This window comes from Pan troglodytes, chromosome 1, assembly GCF_028858775.2.
Source record: "Pan troglodytes isolate AG18354 chromosome 1, NHGRI_mPanTro3-v2.0_pri, whole genome shotgun sequence".
Classification (NCBI taxonomy): Eukaryota; Metazoa; Chordata; class Mammalia; order Primates; family Hominidae; genus Pan; species Pan troglodytes.
This window is the reverse complement of record NC_072398.2, coordinates 220149551-220168747: the sequence shown is the minus strand read 5'-3', so window position 1 is coordinate 220168747 and position 19197 is coordinate 220149551. Positions and strand designations below refer to the sequence as shown.

The 19197-nt window shown below is 51.4% G+C and overlaps 1 protein-coding gene across 10 annotated transcripts in view; it reads left to right on the top strand.

Moving 5' to 3' along the window:
- Positions 1-18408, top strand: part of CLCN6 (chloride voltage-gated channel 6) — a 36790-nt gene extending 18382 nt beyond the window's left edge. For 3 of the 10 annotated variants that reach the window (XM_063786177.1, XM_063786172.1, XM_063786182.1), the window contains 15 exons: positions 1470-1528; positions 2408-2606; positions 3455-3568; positions 3807-3973; positions 4543-4669; positions 8787-8910; positions 9149-9302; positions 9504-9663; positions 9752-9858; positions 11236-11422; positions 12268-12425; positions 12612-12768; positions 13605-13712; positions 13805-13930; positions 15420-18408. In XM_063786177.1, the coding sequence (XP_063642247.1) occupies positions 1470-1528; positions 2408-2606; positions 3455-3568; positions 3807-3973; positions 4543-4669; positions 8787-8910; positions 9149-9302; positions 9504-9663; positions 9752-9858; positions 11236-11422; positions 12268-12425; positions 12612-12768; positions 13605-13712; positions 13805-13930; positions 15420-15500 (2028 nt within the window). In that variant the 3' untranslated portion in view covers positions 15501-18408. Of the gene's footprint in view, positions 1-1469; positions 1529-2407; positions 2607-3454; positions 3569-3806; positions 3974-4542; positions 4670-8786; positions 8911-9148; positions 9303-9503; positions 9664-9751; positions 9859-11235; positions 11423-12267; positions 12426-12611; positions 12769-13147; positions 13314-13604; positions 13713-13804; positions 13931-15419 lie in introns of those variants that run through there. The other 7 variants (XM_001140805.6, XM_009448326.5, XR_679837.5 and 4 more) reach the window with 6 other exon arrangements.
- The last annotated feature ends 789 nt before the right edge of the window (positions 18409-19197 follow it).

The following is a 19197-nucleotide window of genomic DNA, read 5'->3' as shown; positions in this document are numbered from 1 at the left end:
GTCTATCTCTCAGGAAAGGGCATAACTTATACTTGGAAGTTTTAATGATGCCCTACCGAGCCCTAGGAGCAAAAATGAGACATAGAGAAAAACTGTGACGTGGCGGATGAAAGTCACTGGGTGCTTCCATAGCCATCACCAGGCGCCTCTATATAGGGTGGCTGGGTGGATCATCTCAGTGCTGCCAGATCCAAGAGGCTCGAAGCATCGACTGACATGGTTTTAGGCACAGTTCCATGCTGATTCTAGTTGGCGTGGTACAGTCATAATAACTGCTGCTAACTATGGTCTGTGTGCCAGACGCCATGTATACTAACTGCTTTCTCCTTATAGCCACCTTCAATGATTCGTTGTTATTATTACCCCCATCCTCAGATGGGGAAACCGAGGCTTAGAGAGGTTGAGGTACTAGCTCGAGACCTCAAAGCTCCCATTCTTGGGGGCTACTCCAGATCCCTGGCTGCTGTTGGAGAAGTCTCAGTTCCCTGTGAACTGTCACTCTTAGTCATTTCCCTCTCCAGTCCTGAGAAGAGGGAGTTATTGTGGTTGGGAGTCTCTGAGGTGAAGGAGGGAAGATTCTTTCGTCCAGAGCTCGTCTTTTGGTCTCTCTCCTACTACTGCCTTGAGCACCAGATCTGGCAGAAGTGAGCCAAGGGGTGGAAGGCCAGGCGTGGAGTGGGCATCAGTGTGCACCTTTGTGGGGCAGACAGAGGACAGGCTCTGGGCCCTTCTCTTCCTGGCGCTGCTGAGCAGAGCAGACTCGGTCTTCTGCAACAGCTTCCGCTTCCCCTTCCCTCAGCTCAGCCATTTGCCTTTATTCTTTCAGACTTGTTGACTCTGCACAAAATGGGATTTCAGAAGGTCCTAGAAACACGAGGGCAGGAAAAATAAGCTCCTCCCAAGGGTGGGGGGTAATCTCCTTTTTTCCCAAGTTTTTTTATTTTCATTTTTTGAGACGGAGTCTCACTCTGTTGCCCAGGCTGGAGTGCGATGGTGCCATCTCTGCTCACTACAGCCTCCGCCTCCTGGGTTCAAGCGATTCTCCTGGCTCAGCCTCCCGAGTAGCTGGGATTACAGGCATATGTCACCACGCCTGGCTAAATTTTGTATTTTTAGTAGAGACAGGGTTTTGCCACGTTGGCCAGGCTGGTCTCCAACTCCTGACCTTAGGTAATCAGCTGTCCGCCTCGGCCTCCCAAAGTGCTGGGATTACAGGCGTGAGCCATGAGCTACCACGCCCAGCCTCCTTTTTTCCCAAGTTGCTGTTCTGGACTTTCCTTCCTGCAGCACACTTACCCAGGTGTGCTCAAGCAGAGGGGCCTCCCCTGATGCCGTGGATTCCCATAGTTTCAGTCCTAGGCTGCCCCTGACCTGTGTTCTTTTTTTTTTTTTTCCATAATTACTGGGGTACAGGTAGTATTTGGTTATATGAGTAGGCTCTTTAGTGGCTCTCTTTTCTCTTGCTTTAGTTTCAGAGCATCTCCTTACGGAAGATCCAGTTTAACTTCCCCTATTTCCGAAGCGACAGGTATGGAAAGGTTAGAAATTGGTTTTTTTTTTGGAAACAACATGTTCATGCGCTGCGGGTCAGACTCGATACTTGCTCTAGCCTGGCAGTATCCCCTGCGGGGAAACCCGACTGTGGGAGAAGGGGGCGGGCTTTGAACTTTTCTTCTGGAAATAAGAAGCCAAAGCACCAGGCTGGCATCGTGACTTTTATTTTGTCATGCCATAAGGCCTAGAATCATCTCAGGCAAATGAAGATGGTCCCAGATTAAAAACCCAACCAAGAAAGGCCACAGACAGGCATATTCTTAGGAAGGCGTTTTGTATTCCCCAGTGATTCACTTGGTCAGCCACCCTCCTGGGTCAGAAGGTACTCTTAGTAGACTTCTTAGCCCTGTGTCAGATGTGTGTGTTACTGACCTGCCCGCCTCGTAAGGCTCTTTCAATCAGAGACTCAGTTTGACTGAGTCACGGACCACCTTCTTTTTGTATTCCTGCAAGTTCGGCACATACCCAGAAGGCACCTTGATGTTTTTACTGATGCCAGGGTTTTCTGGAAGGAAGATCCGGTGGGAACATGGTGCAGCAGTGATCGTGCCGATCTTTGATCTGCCCCCTGAGCTGGGGGCTGAGATTCTGAGATCACAGAAAACACAGAGGTCAGGGGCTCCTGTTCCCAGGCGGAGTAGCCGCCGTGCTGAAAGGGACTCTGGTGCTAAGGTGTGTGGCTCTCGGGTGGACACACTCGCGGCAAAGGCTGCCTCACCAGTGACCTGCCCTTCCAGGATCCCTGCCTATTCATTCACAGGTGTGAGAAAATGTTCATGATAAGGAAGTCAGAAACCGCCTTTTGTGGGCTGAGGGCTCTTTATTGGATAACTCGTCTCTCTCCTCTCCTCAGAGACAAGAGAGACTTTGTATCAGCAGGAGCGGCTGCTGGAGTTGCTGCAGCTTTCGGGGCGCCAATCGGGGGTACCTTGTTCAGTCTAGAGGAGGGATCGTCCTTCTGGAACCAAGGGCTCACGTGGAAAGTGGTGAGGAGGACCTTCAGTGAAAGCGTTAACCACACCCCCCGAATTACACTGGGTGTCCCTTACTCGGTACATGGAATGGTAGTTTTGATGAGACTGGGGGGTCGACTGGATCAGAAACAGCTTTCCTCTTGTGCCCATAACCTCCACACTGGACTTTCTGTACTTCTCATATCAATACCCTCCCTAACCCCAAATCAAACCACTGTTACCTTTTTTTTTTTTTTTTTTTTTTGAGATGGAGTCTTGCTCTGTTGCCCAGGCTGGAGGGCAGTGACGCGATCTCGGCTTACTGCAGCCTCTGCCTCCTGGATTCAAGCGATTCTCCTGCCTCAGCCTTATGAGTAGCTGGAATTAGAGGCACGTGCCACCGCATCCAGCTAATTTTTGTATTTTTAGCAGAGATGGGGTTTCACCACGTTGGCAAGGCTGGTCTTGAACTCCTGACATCAGGTGATCCACCCGCCTTGGCTTCCCAAAGTGTTGGGATTACAGGCGTGAGCCACCACGCCTGGCCTTGTTATCCTTTCTTGATGAACCACCTGACATGAAAATGTGAAACTGGCTGTTGTCATAAAGCAGGAAGTGATGGGGCTTGGACTGGAGCCGGTCTCCTCCCTCAGAGCAGGCTGTCCTTCCCTTTGCATTGATCCTTCCTTTTGGTGCAAGGTCTGGTCTGTAAAGGCTGTAAATAGGCTCTCATAGTACAGTAGGCTGCTGGAACGGAAACTTCTTAAAGCCCAATCTAGAGTTGGTCATACCTGGGGTGTATCTACTGTAAGGGTCACTAGATCTCTGTACCCGGATGTGGATTCCGGAGGTCTCTGCATAGAGCAGTGGGTACCAGGAGGAAGGGTTGGGAGAGAGTAGGACATACCACTCCTGAACCTTCTTGTCTTTTGTCACCTCTCCCCTAGCTCTTTTGTTCCATGTCTGCCACCTTCACCCTCAACTTCTTCCGTTCTGGGATTCAGTTTGGAAGCTGGGGTTCCTTCCAGCTCCCTGGATTGCTGAACTTTGGCGAGTTTAAGGTATGTTTTGTCCTTTCCCCAAGGATTTTTAATTTGACCCATGAAAATTTCCTCTCAAGTGAAGGACCAGAGAGAAATGAGCAGAGGGCTAGGTACAACTTCCAGGGGCACATCTCGCCAATTAGCCTCTGCCGTGCGGGAAAGCAGCCCCACTCTTGCTTCTGTCTTCTCTTCTGTCTCTTCCGGTTCTCATGGCTGCTATGGTTTTTCTCTCCCTCTCCCTTTCCCCTTCTCTCAGTGCTCTGACTCTGATAAAAAATGTCATCTCTGGACAGCTATGGATTTGGGTTTCTTCGTCGTGATGGGGGTCATTGGGGGCCTCCTGGGAGCCACATTCAACTGTCTGAACAAGAGGCTTGCAAAGTACCGTATGCGAAACGTGCACCCGAAACCTAAGCTCGTCAGGTATCTGCACAGTCGCCTCCCCCCAGCCTGCTGCGGCTCCCTGAGCTTGGTGTGCGCCGCGCCATCTCTCCCGAGGAGCAGACCCTGCCTCCACGGCTTTGATTTCTCATCTAAGACTGAGAATCTAAACACGGCCATGCATCTTCCCTACTTGACAGGCCAAAGGGCTGAGCCAGCTTAATTGATGTCAGAGTTGCTGGTTGACTCCCTGCCTGTCCTGACTTGGCCACTCGGACACATGATAAGGTTAGAAGGGTCACCGTGGCCCTGCTGAGCAGCTTGCTCTCAGGAGGCTTCTCACCCCAGGACTTATTATAATGGAAAGCCATTCATTCCTTGGAGAGAGATGATGTGGACGTAGCAGCCCACTTTAACTGTCCACTTTTTACAAACAAATTGCTGGAATACAGCAAATCACGGATCAGTTCTGCACACATGTTGACTGTCCAGGGGCTGCTGTGAATGCTGTTTGGAGAAATCGGGGCTGGGGGTAGGCAGGGTTATGTTTTGAATTCCTGAGACCAGAGCTTCTTTCTGTAGCGTTACAACAGCTGTGCTTTGCCTCCTAGAGTCTTAGAGAGCCTCCTTGTGTCTCTGGTAACCACCGTGGTGGTGTTTGTGGCCTCGATGGTGTTAGGAGAATGCCGACAGATGTCCTCTTCGAGTCAAATCGGTAATGACTCATTCCAGCTCCAGGTAACCCCAGTGCACCTGCTACCTTTATCCCATACCACGAGGAAGAATCCAGAAATGTATGACCTTCCTCTGTTGAGAACTAATAGATGTGTTGGGTTCATCCTTCCACACCCATTACCCGAGCGTTGAGAGATATGGGAATCTGTAGTCGTCTTTTTACCTCAGAGAAAGTGCACACCACATGCCCTCTGTCTTTGCCACTTCTGTGAACAACCCTGGCGTCACAGAGGGGAACCTGGGAACAACCCTGGCATCACAGAGGGGAACCTGGGAACAACCCTGGCGTCACAGAGGGGAACCTGGGAACAACCCTGGCGTCACAGAGGGGAACTTGGGAACAACACTGGCGTCACAGAGGGGAACCTGGGAACAACCCTGGCGTCACAGAGGGGAACCTGGGAGCAAGCCTGGCATCACAGAGGGCAACTCCTCTCTGTTGAACAACACTCATGGGAAACAGACACTTGGAAAGCTGACAGCAAGGTGCTTTCTGAGCCCCAGTTACTCTTCCACCTCCCCTTGCCTGAAGGGGCCACAGCCCAGAGGCTCAGCACCCACCTCATGGCCTCTGTGACTATGACAGTCACTCTTGAGAGGAAGAAATGTCTGTGTCAGGGTAAGGAGGCTTCTGTCTTCCCAGCATCCTCTGCCTCTTCCCGGCGTTGGGTCCTTTGTGGGTGCGCCACCCTCCTGCACTCCTCCTTTTCCCTTCTTGGAGGGCGCGATATTTTCCAGAGGCTTTCCCTGAGGAGTGGTCCCATGAGGTAGTCTGTGGAGCCTACTCCACGCTGTGTTCTTTCGGTCCAACCCGGAGGCTCTGAGAGCTACACCTATGGTTCAGTGAGTCAGCCAGATGTGTGATTCCAGCCCTTGGCTGCAGACAGGTGAGCATTCTCTAAGTGCAGTCGGCCATCCACATTTGTGGGTCCTGCATCCATGGAATTACGCAGGGTCAACCAACTGTGGAGCAAATATATTCAGGATGCAAAAACATAAAAAAGAACAAGACAACAGTAAAAAATAATGCAAATAAAAAACAGTACAGTGTAACAATTATTTACATAGCATTTACATTGTATTAGGGTATTATAAATAATCTAGAGATGATTTAAAAGTATATAGGAGGACCTACATAGGTTATATGCAAATATACACCATTTTGTATCTGGGACTTGAGCATCCCTGGATGTTGGTATCCATCGGGATCCTGGACCCTATCCCTGGTGAATACTGAGGAACAACTGTACTCTTTTCTTGTTGCTTCTCTGTAACCACTTGAATCTCTCAGATCCCCATTGGGGCCCTTGTCTTGGAGGACAGCCTCTTCAGTGTCCCCAGTTACGTGTATATATTATATATATATATATACACACACACTATATATATATACACACACACTCACACACATATTATATATTTCTGTTTGTTTGTTTTGTTTTGTTTTTTTGAGACGGAGTCTTACTCTGTTACCCAGGCTGGAGTGCAGTGGCGCGATCTTGGCCCACTGCAACTTCTGCCTCCCAAGTTCAAGTGATTCTCCTGCCTCAGCCTCCCGAGTAACTGGGATTACAGGCACCCACAACCATGCCCAGCTAATTTTGTATTTTTAGTAGAGATGGTGTTTCACCATGTTGGCCAGGCTGGTCTCGAACTCCTGACCTCAAGTGATCCACCCGTCTCGGCCTCCCAAATTGCTAGGATTACAGGTGTGAGTCACCACGCCCAGCCTGGTTTATATATATATATGTGTTTTTTTTGTTTTTGTTTTTTTTTGGCAAAGTCTCACTCTGTTGCCCAAGCTGGAGTGGAGTGGCAAGATCTCGGCTCACTGCAAACTCCACCTCCTGGGTTCAAGCGATTCTCCTGCCTCAGCCTCCCAAGTAGCTGGGACTTTAGGCGCGCACCACCATGCCCAGATAATTTTTGTATTTCTAGTAGAGATGGAGTTTCACTATTTTGGCTGGGCTTGTTTTGAACTCCTGACCTCGTGATCCGCCCACTTCGGCCTCCCAAAGTGCTGGGATTGCAGGCGTGAGCCACCGTGTCCAGCTGGTTTATATATTTTTAAAGGGTTGAGGGAAAAAAAAGAATATGCCGCAGAGACTGTACGTCACTGGCAACTTCTAAAATATTTACTGTCTGGCTCTTTATGGAAAAGTTTGCCGACCCCTGTTACTAGTTATTCCCAAGCCTAGCTCATTACCAGACAGATACCTTGATGCGTGTGATTTAAAGCATACAAAAAACGATTCTATGGTCAAATGGGCTAGGAATTAAATATGCTTCTTTATCTTTTTAGAGACAGGATCTCACTCTGTCACCCAGGCTGGAGTACGGTGGTGTGATCATAGCTTATTGTAACCTCAAACTCCTGGGCTCAAGCGATCCTCCCATCTCAGCCTCCCAAGTAGCTGGGACTACAGGTGCATGCCACCACATCCAGCTTATTTTTATAGAGACAGGATCTCACTTTATTGCCCAGGCTGGTCTCGAACTTCTGGCCTAAAACGATCTCCTGTTTTAGGAGTGCTAGGATTATAGACGCAAGCCACAGCACCCAACCTAAATACGTTCCTTTAGTACAGAACTTCTAGGGCCTTATTCCCATAAGTCTTATAAATGTTTGGTGTCTGTATTGTGTACCAGATATTCCACTGAGTACTTTATATGATTTCATTTAATCCTTATCAGCACTGTGCTTGCTGGCCAGTAGCTGTGCCCCCATTTTACAGCTAAGGAAGCTGAGGCACAGTGTGGTCTTGACCAAAAACCTTCAGCTAGTCATATATAGTGAGAGGGTAGGTGTTGTTAACCATTTTATAGGTGAGGAAACTCACAAAATGAAATATCCTTCTCAACGTCACTAGAGAGTGGCAGAGTTTAGAGACAAAGCCATCTGATTTTGGAGCCTGTGCTCAGCTTTTAGCAGACACACTGATTTCCAAGAATTGCTAGGATGTTTCTCAATGCAGTTGACCACAGGACTCTCTGGAAAGCCTTCAGGACTGAACTTCCTCCAGACAGTTTGGGAAACACTGCATGTGTCTATTATGAAGCCATCAGCTGAGCTTATCCCCCGTGCACTCCACAACGCTGAGGCTCTGCACATGGCTCACCAGTGCCAGGTGCTGCCAGTCAGCAGTGCCGTGCTGTTTTCACAGCAGCCTGCATACGTCTATATTGCCCAGCCCGTTTCACCTGGCGGGGTCACACAAACCACCCCCTGGTATTGTTAGCACGTCCACATAATGGCATCTCCACAGCTGTGTCATCCAGAAGAAACCCATAGCCTTGATTAACCTTTGTAATAAGACTCCCTATTTGCATGCACAGTGATAGGTGTGAAGTACAACCTTGTACCGTTGTACACTGTCAACTAGAAAATAAAACAGCACACTTGAAACACCCTTGCCCTCTAGCAAAGATCCCATCTTCCCACACAGAATGATGGCAAGAAAATGAGGTCTAAAATGTGTAGAAGTAGTAGAAGAAATAATCTCTTTTTCTGTTTGGGTTTTGTTCCCCAGATGGGGTTTAGAAGGAGAGGCAGCCTGGAGGACTGGGTCTGCTCTCCAGGCATTATGGAGGTGGGTTTTCTTTTGCAGCAAATTCAGGCGCTTTTTTTTTTTTTTTTTTGTAGCAAATTGCAGCAAAATCAAAGGCTTTTTTTATTTGGAACCAGAGTTGGGGCTTTCGGTCAAGTGGTGCCCTGGATTTTCCTCCCCAGATACCTGTCAACTCCCAGTCACTTGCTCTCACCTGCCTCATCTTCCCCCAGTCCTAGGGCTCTCAGGCCAGGCTTCTAGCAGCATCACTTAGAAAGTTAGCACCGGGAGAGGAAGCAGAACCAAATTCACGGTGAATCACGGCCATAGTGACATTTTCATCATGAGTGTGGATGAACAAAAGGCCCTTATCCCGATTCTTTCATCTGTGCATTCAGAATGTGAAGAATACACTTGCCCGCGTGGTTGCCATTGGTAGAGGTCAGTTTTTGGCCTGTTTGATTGATGGGGAAAGCTGTGCAGCCACCTGTTTTGGACCCGGCTGGAGACATCCCACTTGAAGACTCAAAGTCAGGTGTCCTTGTACTGATTTTCTGATTCCTTCTTCTTAGGTCACAGAAGATGTGAATTCAAGTATCAAGACATTTTTTTGTCCCAATGATACCTACAATGACATGGCCACACTCTTCTTCAACCCGCAGGAGTCTGCCATCCTCCAGCTCTTCCACCAGGATGGTGAGTGTCTGCACTGCAGCCCAATCGTGGGTGATTGGTGTCATCTCGGACACAGCCAGGCTTGCCCTTCATTCCAAGCAAGACCAGGACTTCTTTGTAACGCCCACCCAGACAAAAGATTGGTTTCTGCCTCCAGTGTTGGAAGGGGAACTGGTATGGGGTGTGGTCGGGCCCGGTAGGTCTACTGGGCCTTGGCAGACATCCGGTAGTGGGACTCAGGTTGGCTCTTCCCTTGCAGGTACTTTCAGCCCCGTCACTCTGGCCTTGTTCTTCGTTCTCTATTTCTTGCTTGCATGTTGGACTTACGGCATTTCTGTTCCAAGTGGCCTTTTTGTGCCTTCTCTGCTGTGTGGAGCTGCTTTTGGACGTTTAGTTGCCAATGTCCTAAAAAGGTACTCTGTGTGCGTGTGTGTGCGCATGTGCATGTGTGTGCACGTGTGCGTGTGTACGCATGTGTGTGCGTGTGCGTGCGTTCATGTGTCTGTGCCCATGCATGCACATATGTGCATAGGCACAAGAGTATGAGCTGTAGGTCCTCCCCACAGCCTATCGGTGTGGTTCAAAGCCATGTTCTCGGTGTTTTCCTTCACTAGCTACATTGGATTGGGCCACATCTATTCGGGGACCTTTGCCCTGATTGGTGCAGCGGCTTTCTTGGGCGGGGTGGTCCGCATGACCATCAGCCTCACGGTCATCCTGATCGAGTCCACCAATGAGATCACCTACGGGCTCCCCATCATGGTCACACTGATGGTGAGCACACTCCCTCCAGGCCCCTGTCAGGCTCAGGGCCACGTCCGCCCCATAGGACCTATTTTTAGGTCTTTGCTTTGTGTTTCAGGTGGCCAAATGGACAGGGGACTTTTTCAATAAGGGCATTTATGATATCCACGTGGGCCTGCGAGGCGTGCCGCTTCTGGAATGGGAGACAGAGGTGGAAATGGACAAGTAAGGCCATGATTTTGCTCATGTCCTAGTTTCAGAATATATAAGCTCTGAGGCCTAAGGAATGTTGTTATTAGGGTAGGAAACAGTAACTCACTTTTCTTGGGCTGAAAGAAGCAACACACCCATTCCTGAGCATGTGTGAGAATATGGAGCAGCCCATGGGCTGGGGGCTGCGGGGGCAGGGCAGGGGACACAGGCACTTTGGGACTGCAGTGGGCAGGGCCTCTTCGTGGTGGTTTGACTCCCATGGCATTCTGGTTAGATATGAGGTGAGGTCTCTGGATCAAGTTCGTGATGTGATTGAATGTTTAAGGGTATGCCCAGCCCCAGGAGTGAGAATAGCCTGTTTCACATGTGCCCACCAGAATGCCCTACTGCCAGCCGGGATTGTTCTGGGCATAATCACCTCATAACCCACCTGCTAATCCACAGGTACCTGGGCTTCCTGTGTCTAGATAGCAGGCAAGGCCCTTACGGGCTAACACGGGGGCCAGCAAGCCGTTTCTGTGGAGGGCCAGACAGGAGTTTATTTTCAACTTTCCGGGCTGTATGGTCTCTGTCACGACTACTCAACTCTGTCATTGCAGCAGGAAAGCAGTAAGCGTGACGGACTTGATCGGTGGGCTACAGTTTGCTGTGCCCTGATCTAAAGGGGGACCCAAGTGCTGTGTTTATTTTATTATTATTGTTTTTCTTTTTTGGGACAGGATCTCACTCTGTCGCCTAGGCTGGAGTAGGGTGGCATGATTATAGCTCACTGCAACCTATGCCTCCCAGGCTCAAGCGATCCTCCCACCTCAGCCTCCTGAGTAGCTGGGATCACAGGCGCGTGCCACCACACCTGGCTAATTTTTAACATTTTTTTTATAGAAATGGGGTTTTGCTGTGTTGCCCAGGCTGGTTTTGAACTCCTGGGCTCAAGCAATCTGCTGGCCTCGGCCTCCCAAAGTGCTGGGATTACATGCGTGAGCCGCTGCGCCCAGCCCACCCATTTACCCAGTTGTGGTAAATGCTGTAGCACAATTAGCGGTTCAGGGGTAGTATGTGGAGCGTGCTGCAGGGCACCGAGGAGGGCGTGGCCAGCCCCTGGACCAGCAGCCAGGGCTTCCTGGTGAGGGGATGTTGCTGTTGAGCTGAGGGATGAGCCCGAGCCCATCAGCCTGGTACAGCAGGGAACGACATTCCAGGTGCGGGAACAGCATGTGTCGGGGGATAGAAGTACAAAGGAATGCATCGGGTTTGAGGGAGAGCTGGGGCAGTTCAGAAGAGCCCCCCACCCCGCCCGTGGTCTGAGCAGGGCTGGAGAGCCAGCACAGCTTGCTCCCAGGGGCCTGCGGGCTCTGTCACGAGGCTGGATGACTTGCCCTCCTCCCCCAGGCTGAGAGCCAGCGACATCATGGAGCCCAACCTGACCTACGTCTACCCGCACACCCGCATCCAGTCTCTGGTGAGCATCCTGCGCACCACGGTCCACCACGCCTTCCCGGTGGTCACAGAGAACCGCGGTAACGAGAAGGAGTTCATGAAGGGCAACCAGCTCATCAGCAACAACATCAAGTTCAAGGTAAAGAAAACGGCATGAGAGGAAAGGCAGGTGAGAGACAAGCGGTCCCGTCTCACACGGCTTAGTGCTTTGCCCACCCCTGGCTGGGGTGGACTTACCGGCTCTCAGGGGAAGTTGGCACTGTTCTCATCACACGCGACAGGGAGAGTAGATTTGACAGCAGGGGCAGCTTTATCAGGCCGTGAAGATGTGTGTGCGTTCTTGCCGCAATGAGCATGTGGACAGATCTGTTTTTCAAGTCAGCAGCTTTCATGGTTTGTTTACTGTGTGAGAGTATCAGGGAGAGTTCTAGAGATGCCAGCAACAGAAATGGACTTCGACCTCCTTAAGAAAGAGAAAGAAATCCACAGGAAAGCTCAGGACAGCTGGGAAAGCTGAAGGACCAGAACCATGTGCTGTGGGGAGCAGTGCAGGGTCTAGCAGACATCCCTTGGGTACCAGGAGGAAGGAGCACTGGCCCTGGGTTCCTCCTGATTCCGATTCAGAATCCAGGGAGAGGGGGTATCCTGTTGCCTCACTTGGGTCGTGTGCCACTCCTTGGCTTTGGGGGCAGGCACGTTGATTGACAATTCTATCAAGACAGGATGTAGGAGATGGCTTGTTCCCCTCTGGAGAATCAAGCTGCTCTTCCCAGATTAAAGGAAACCACAGAAGCTGCAGCCAGGTCCTAGGGTTCAGGCTCCTTTGAACCACCAGCCTGAGCCACTCTTTTGAACCTCAGCCCCTTTAAGTTCCTGCGTCCGGATATGCTTCTGACCCTCCCTGTCACCCAAATCCTTAAGCTCCATCAGTACTGCTATGTTCGTTTGCCCACGCACAGTAGCCTGTGGCCTCCCCACCCACAGAAATCCAGCATCCTCACCCGGGCCGGCGAGCAGCGCAAACGGAGCCAGTCCATGAAGTCCTATCCGTCCAGCGAGCTACGGAACATGTGTGATGAGCACATCGCCTCTGAGGAGCCAGCCGAGAAGGAGGACCTCCTGCAGCAGATGCTGGAAAGGAGGTGAGAGCCTGGCGGGGCCCCCACTGCCCACAGGGCTACACGGCGGTGGGGTGAGCCCTTGGCTCAGATGTTGTGAGGTGGCTCCTGAGTTTCCTGGGAAAGTTGGATGGGGAGCGGGCTGGGAACATGGATCAGAAGCGCTCCCGCTGAGGGTATCCCAGGCAGCATCTGGTTTTTGTGTAACAGATACACTCCCTACCCCAACCTATACCCTGACCAGTCCCCAAGTGAAGACTGGACCATGGAGGAGCGGTTCCGCCCTCTGACCTTCCACGGCCTGATCCTTCGGTCGCAGCTTGTCACCCTGCTTGTCCGAGGAGTTTGTTACTCTGAAAGCCAGTCGGTAAGTCTCTCCGAGGCAGAAATCAGCCAGGCCAGGCCTGACGAAGCTCGAGGGGTTGGGCGCTGCCCGGCGGGCCGTGAACAGTGCCATAGGGAAAGCTGAATGCAAGGCGAGAAGTGCAGAGTGGACTTAGGGGAGGAGTCGCCACAGCCGGGTGGTGAGAAGCAACAGCGGTTTATTCCTTCATAGTTCAAGGCCAGAAGTACAAAATCCAGGTGTCACCAGGGCAGCGCTCCCTGGGTCTGGTGCTGTCCTTGCCCCTTCCTAGCTCATGGGAGTTGCCTGCAGACCTTGGTGCTCCTGACTGTGAACACAGCCCCCATCCTCGCCACTGTCATCACATGGCATTCTCCTATGTATCTTCTCTCCTTTCCCTAAGGACGCTTGTCACCGGATTTGGGGCCCGCCCTAATCCAGCATGGGTTCATCTGAACTCGGTCACATCTGCAGAGACCTTGTTTCCAGAAAGGTCACATTCATAGGTACTAGGGCTTAGGACTTGGCCATATCTTTTGGTGGGGGGAGACATTCACCCCCCAGCCACTTTACTTAGTGCTTTCTCACTTAAACTTCCAAATAAGCCATTTGCATCTCATGAATCAGGAAGAAAGGGAGTGCAGACAGATCAGGGGACTTGCCCAGGGTGCCACAGCTAGGACTTGGCCAAGGACTTGGTTTGACTGGAGAGCTCTCACTCTGGAGCGCTTGCTGCTGCTGCACCACCTGCCTCAGCAGCCTGGAGCTGGGCGTATTCAGGCATCAAGGGGAGGGGCTCTAAGGTGACCCTGCTGGCCACTGCTGCCTGAGCACGGACAGTGTCTGGGTTGGAATTGCAGAGCGCCAGCCAGCCGCGCCTCTCCTATGCCGAGATGGCCGAGGACTACCCGCGGTACCCCGACATCCACGACCTGGACCTGACGCTGCTCAACCCGCGCATGATCGTGGTGAGAAGGGCTGCCCCGGCCTGTCCCATGCGGAGCTGCCTCTTCGTGCCGTTGGCGTCTCAGGCAGTCAGTGACACATGGTCTCTTTGCAGGATGTCACCCCATACATGAACCCTTCACCTTTCACCGTCTCGCCCAACACCCACGTCTCCCAAGTCTTCAACCTGTTCAGAACGATGGGCCTGCGCCACCTGCCCGTGGTGAACGCTGTGGGAGAGGTGAGCGAGGCCCCAGCCCTGCCCCCACCTTTGAGAGAGGATCCCCCAGCCAGGTGCTGTTTGTGCACCCAGGCTTCTCACCAGAAACATAGGCATCCCACCAGGAGGGGAGAGGGTGGCCCAACACTAGCTTTGAACCCTGCTCGGCTTCCGTGCACTCGGGACCCTTTCCCCTGCCTGCCAGCAGATGGCAGCAGCGTCCCACTGGCCGTCCTTTCCAGCCAGAGCCGCGCCTCTACCAGGCTGTGTCTTCCTCCTGAAATGTTGCTCTTCACTCCGTACCACTGGTGTTCCTTGGTTCTCCACCTGTGTGGGGATTTGCGCATTTGATGAGAGAATTTCAAGCAAAATACTTTGAGTTTTACAAAGATATAAAACACCTAGTAATTATTGCTGCAGACTTTCCTTTTTTTCTTCTTTTTAGAACTTCATTATTTTCTTATTACACAAATATTATTTTCTTATTACACAAATATTATTTCATTGTAGGAAAATACAAAAACACATATGAGCAAAAAACAAGCAAAAACCAAACCCTCGTCCCTACCCTGTCGCGGTAGCCCTGGTAACTTTTCAAGGCCACCCTCTCAGTCTTTTGTTGTTGTTGCTGTTGTTGTTGTTTTGAGACAGGGTCTCACTCTGTCACGCAGGCTGGAGTGCAGTGGCAAGATCTCGGCTCACTGCAGCCTCGACCTTCCAGGCTCAAGCAGTCCTCCCACCTCAGCCTCCTGAGTAGCTGGGACCACAGGCATGCGCCACTATGCCCAGCTAGTTTTTGTATTTATGGTAGAGACAGGGTTTCGCCATGTTGCCCAGGCTGGTCTTGAACTCCTGAACTCAAGTGATTCACCTGCCTCGGCCTCCCAAAGTGCTGGGATTACAGGCGTCAGCCACTGCACCCGGCCTCAGTCTTTTCTTCTACGCGGCACAACCCTGGCATGCATAGTGCGTACTTACACAGGTTTTGTTGCAGTAGATTAACTTATGTCCCTTGAAATGTAATTGCCAACTACACTGACAGAGTCCTAACATAGTTTATGACGTGGCTTTGGAGTTCCCAACAACAGTGACACGTGGGAACCACTGTAATGACCTGTAACAAATGACTCCCATAGGTCACTTTGCAAGGTGGTGAGTATGAGGCGTGGCAGGGGTCATAATCTCAGGAGACTTCAAGGGCCCCACCGCTTGCACATCTGTGAAGCAGGCTGGTCATGATGGGAGCTGAGCGCTGAGCATGTGCCCTGTGGAAGGACATTTTAGTTCAGATGCCAGCTGGCCCAAGCCCTTTTTGGAGCTAACCTTGTCCCCTCGGCCTCCAATGTGTGAGCCCTCGTTATCTGTTTATCCCAATCAAGCTGTGTCTGGCTCTGCACTATCCAGGCCTCCACATTCTGTGACAAACTAACAGGTCCGGCTCCTGTCACTCCTGTTCTCGCCAGCGGGTTTTACCCTGAAGGTGACTCAGGCTTTCTTCTCTTTGCCCTAGATCGTGGGGATCATCACACGGCACAACCTCACCTATGAATTTCTGCAGGCCCGGCTGAGGCAGCACTACCAGACCATCTGACAGCCCAGCCCACCCTCTCCCGGTGCTGCCTGGGGAGGCAAATCATGCTCACTCCGGCAGGCACAGCTGGCTGGGGCTGTTCCGGGGCATGGAAGATTCCCAGTCACCCACTCACTCAGAAAGCCGGGAGTCATCGGACACCTTGCTGGTCAGAGGTCCTGGGGGTGGTTTTGAACCATCAGAGCTTGGACTTTTCTGACTTCCCCAGCAAGGATCTTCCCACTTCCTGCTCCCTGTGTTCCCACCCTCCAGTGTTGGCACAGGCCCACCCCTGGCTCCACCAGAGCCAGAAGCAGAGGTAGAATCAGGCGGGCCCCGGGCTGCACTCCGAGCAGTGTTCCTGGCCATCTTTGCTACTTTCCTAGAGAACCCGGCTGTTGCCTTAAATGTGTGAGAGGGACTTGGCCAAGGCAAAAGCTAGGGAGATGCCAGTGACAACATTCAGTTCATGACTAGATTTAGGAATTGGGCATTGAGAAAATTCTCCATATTTCAGAGAGGCCTTCCCTTATTTGGGACTCCTAACACGGTATCCTCGCTAGTTTGTTTTAAGGGAAACACTCTGCTCCTGGGTGTGAGCAGAGGCTCTGGTCTTGCCCTGTGGTTTGACTCTCCTTAGAACCACCACCCACCAGAAACACAAAGGATTAAAATCACACTAATAGCCCCTGGATGGTCAATCTGATAATAGGATCGGATTTACGTCTACCCTAATCCTTAACATTGCAGCTTTCTCTCCATCTGCAGATTATTCCCAGTCTCCCAGTAACACGTTTGTGCCCAGATCCTTTTCATTTCCTTAAGTTTTGATCTCCATCTTCCTGATGAAGCAGGCAGAGCTCAGAGGATCTTGGCATCACCCACCAAAGTTAGCTGAAAGCAGGGCACTCCTAGATAAAGCAGCTTCACTCAACTCTGGGGAATGCTACCATTTTTTTTCCAAGGTAGAAAGGAAGCACTTCTGAGCCAGTGACCACTGAAAGGTATGTGCTATGATAAAGCAGATGGCCTATTTGAGGAAGAGGCTGTCTGCCCTTCACAAACACCTCTCTCTCCCCTGCACTAGCTGTCCCAAGCTTACATACAGAGGCCCTTCAGGAGGGCCTCCTGTGCCGCAGGGAGGGTGCGTGAGGAAGATGCTTCCTGCCAGCACGTGCCTGAAGGTTTCACATGAAGCATGGGAAGCACACCCTGTTGTTCAGGGACGTCGTTCTTCTCCAGGCTGGCCCGCCCCCTCTGACTAGGCACCCAAAGTGAGCATCTGGGCATTGGGCATTCGCGCTTATCTTCCCCCACCTTCTACATGGTATCAGTCCCAGCAGGCATACCTGGGGCAGACGTGCTTTGGCTCAAGATGGCCTTCATTTACGTTTAGTTTTTTTTAAAACCGTGGAGGTTGCCCACGGGCCTCGGCACCTGGCCCTGGCAGCACAGCTCTCTCAGGCCCAGCCCTGGGCGACCTCCTTGGCCAAGTCTGCCTTTCACCCTGGGGTGAGCATCAGTCCTGGCTCTGCTGGTCCAGATCTTGCGCTCAGCACACTCTAGGGAATAATTCCACTCCAGAGATGGGGCTGCTTCGAGGTCTTTTCTAGCTGATTGTGGCCCCTCCATTTTCCCCATTTTCTTATCTCCCTGACCAAAATTGCTTTGACTTCTAAATGTTTCTGCTTCCCAGAATGCACTCGACTTATGAAATGGGGATAATACTCCCAGGAAATAATGCAGGACATCACAAGGACCAAAAAGGCAATTCTTATTTAAATGTTACTGTTTGGCCAGCTGCTGCTGTGTTTTATGGCAGTGTTCAGAGCTTGATCATGTTATTTCTTCCTTTTATTAAGAAGGAAGCCAATTGTCCAAGTCAGGAGAATGGTGTGATCACCTGTCACAGACACTTCGTCCCCTCTCCCCGCCCCTTCCCGGAGCTGGCAGAGCTAACGCCCTGCAGGAGGACCCCGGCCTCTCGAGGGCTGGATCAGCAGCCGCCTGCCCTGAGGCTGCCCCGGTGAATGTTATTGGAATTCATCCCTCGTGCACATCCTGTTGTGTTTAAGTCACCAGATATTTTGTTCCCATCAGTTTAGCCCAGAGATAGACAGTAGAATGCAAATACCTCCCTCCCCTAAACTGACTGGACGGCTGCCAAGGAGGCCCCAAACCCAGGCCCCATGCAAAGGCACGTGGTTTCCTTTTCTCCTCTCTCTGCATCTGCGCTTTCCAGATAAGCCCAAAGACAGCAACTTCGCCACTCATGACAAATCAACTGTGAGCCTCGCTCCTTCCATTTCTGTCCATTAGAAACCAGCCTTTTCAGCATCTCACCCATTAGCAGCCCCATCACCCAGTGATCAGGCGCCTCAGTAAAGCAGATCCGTGGACCGGGAGCCTACGGGTGGCAAGAGGTGGTGGTTTGTGTTTCATCTCCAGCTTGGTGTTCCATGGCCCCTAGGCGAGGTGATCAGGGAGTGGGGCCAGTGGGCCCCCGGCCCTGGCTTTGGGACCTTGTGCTGAGGGATGATTTGCTCCTGACCTTGATTAACTTAACAGTTCCCAGCTGGAAGGGACACTTTCAGGACCCAGTCCACTGTATGGCATTTGTGATGCAGAATTATGCACTGACATGACCCTGGGTGACAGGAAAGCCTTTCCAGAGGCCCAAGGTGGCCTCGCCAGCCCTGCAGTATTGATGTGCAGTATTGCACCACAGCTCTGCGGACCTTGGCCATTGCCGCAGTCGCAGCTTCCTTTTTTCTGTTTGCACTCTTTGTTTGTATGATGTTAGCTAATTCCACTGTGTATATAAATTGTATTTTTTTTAATTTGTAAAATGCTATTTTTATTTGAACCTTTGGAACTTGGGAGTTCTCATTGTAACCCTAACATGTGAGAATAAAATGTCTTCTGTCTCCTCTGTCTCCTTTAGCCTTTTGTCTCCATGCTGCTTTCTTTCTTTCTTTCTTTCTTTTTTTGAGACAGAGTCTCGCTGTCACCCAGGCTGGAGTGCAGTGGTGCCATCTCGGCTCACTGCAAGCTCCGCCTCCCAGGTTCACGCCCTTCTCCTGCCTCAGCCTCCCGAGTAGCTGGGACTACAGGCGCCCGCCACCATGCCCGGCTAATTTTTTGTATTTTTGGTAGAGATGGGGTTTCACCGTGTTAGCCAGGATGGTCTCGATCTCCTGACCTCGTGATCCTACCCGCCTCGGCCTCCCAAACTGCTGGGATTACAGGCGTGAACCACCACGCCCGGCCCTGCTGCTCTTTCTTTCAAGGGATACTTGCTTTTTATTTTACTCCCCCTCTTTCTGATGTGTGGAAATTACACTAGGACGTAGTTTTAGAGTCTCAGAGCTCTCTCTATGCAGCTGGGCAGCGGGGCTCTTCATTCTTGCGGGTCCACTTCTCTGTATTAGACAGTGACATTAATAAGAACAGATTTCATCCTGTGGATCTTAGCAGAGGTCACTGTTGTCTGTTTCTCCCTTCAGATGAACACTCTTCCTGATCCTCTCCTCTAGAATTCATCTCCTCCTGCTAGCAGCCACGTCCTGGAGGAGCAGCGGATGGGGAATCCATTCTGTTTCTTCCTAGTGTTTAGGAAGTTGCCCCACAAACAGATTGCCCCGATGTCCAACCAGAAGAAGTGAAACTGCTGCTGGGTCTGGAGAGGTGAAGACCCATGGCCAGCTTCTGTTGTTGC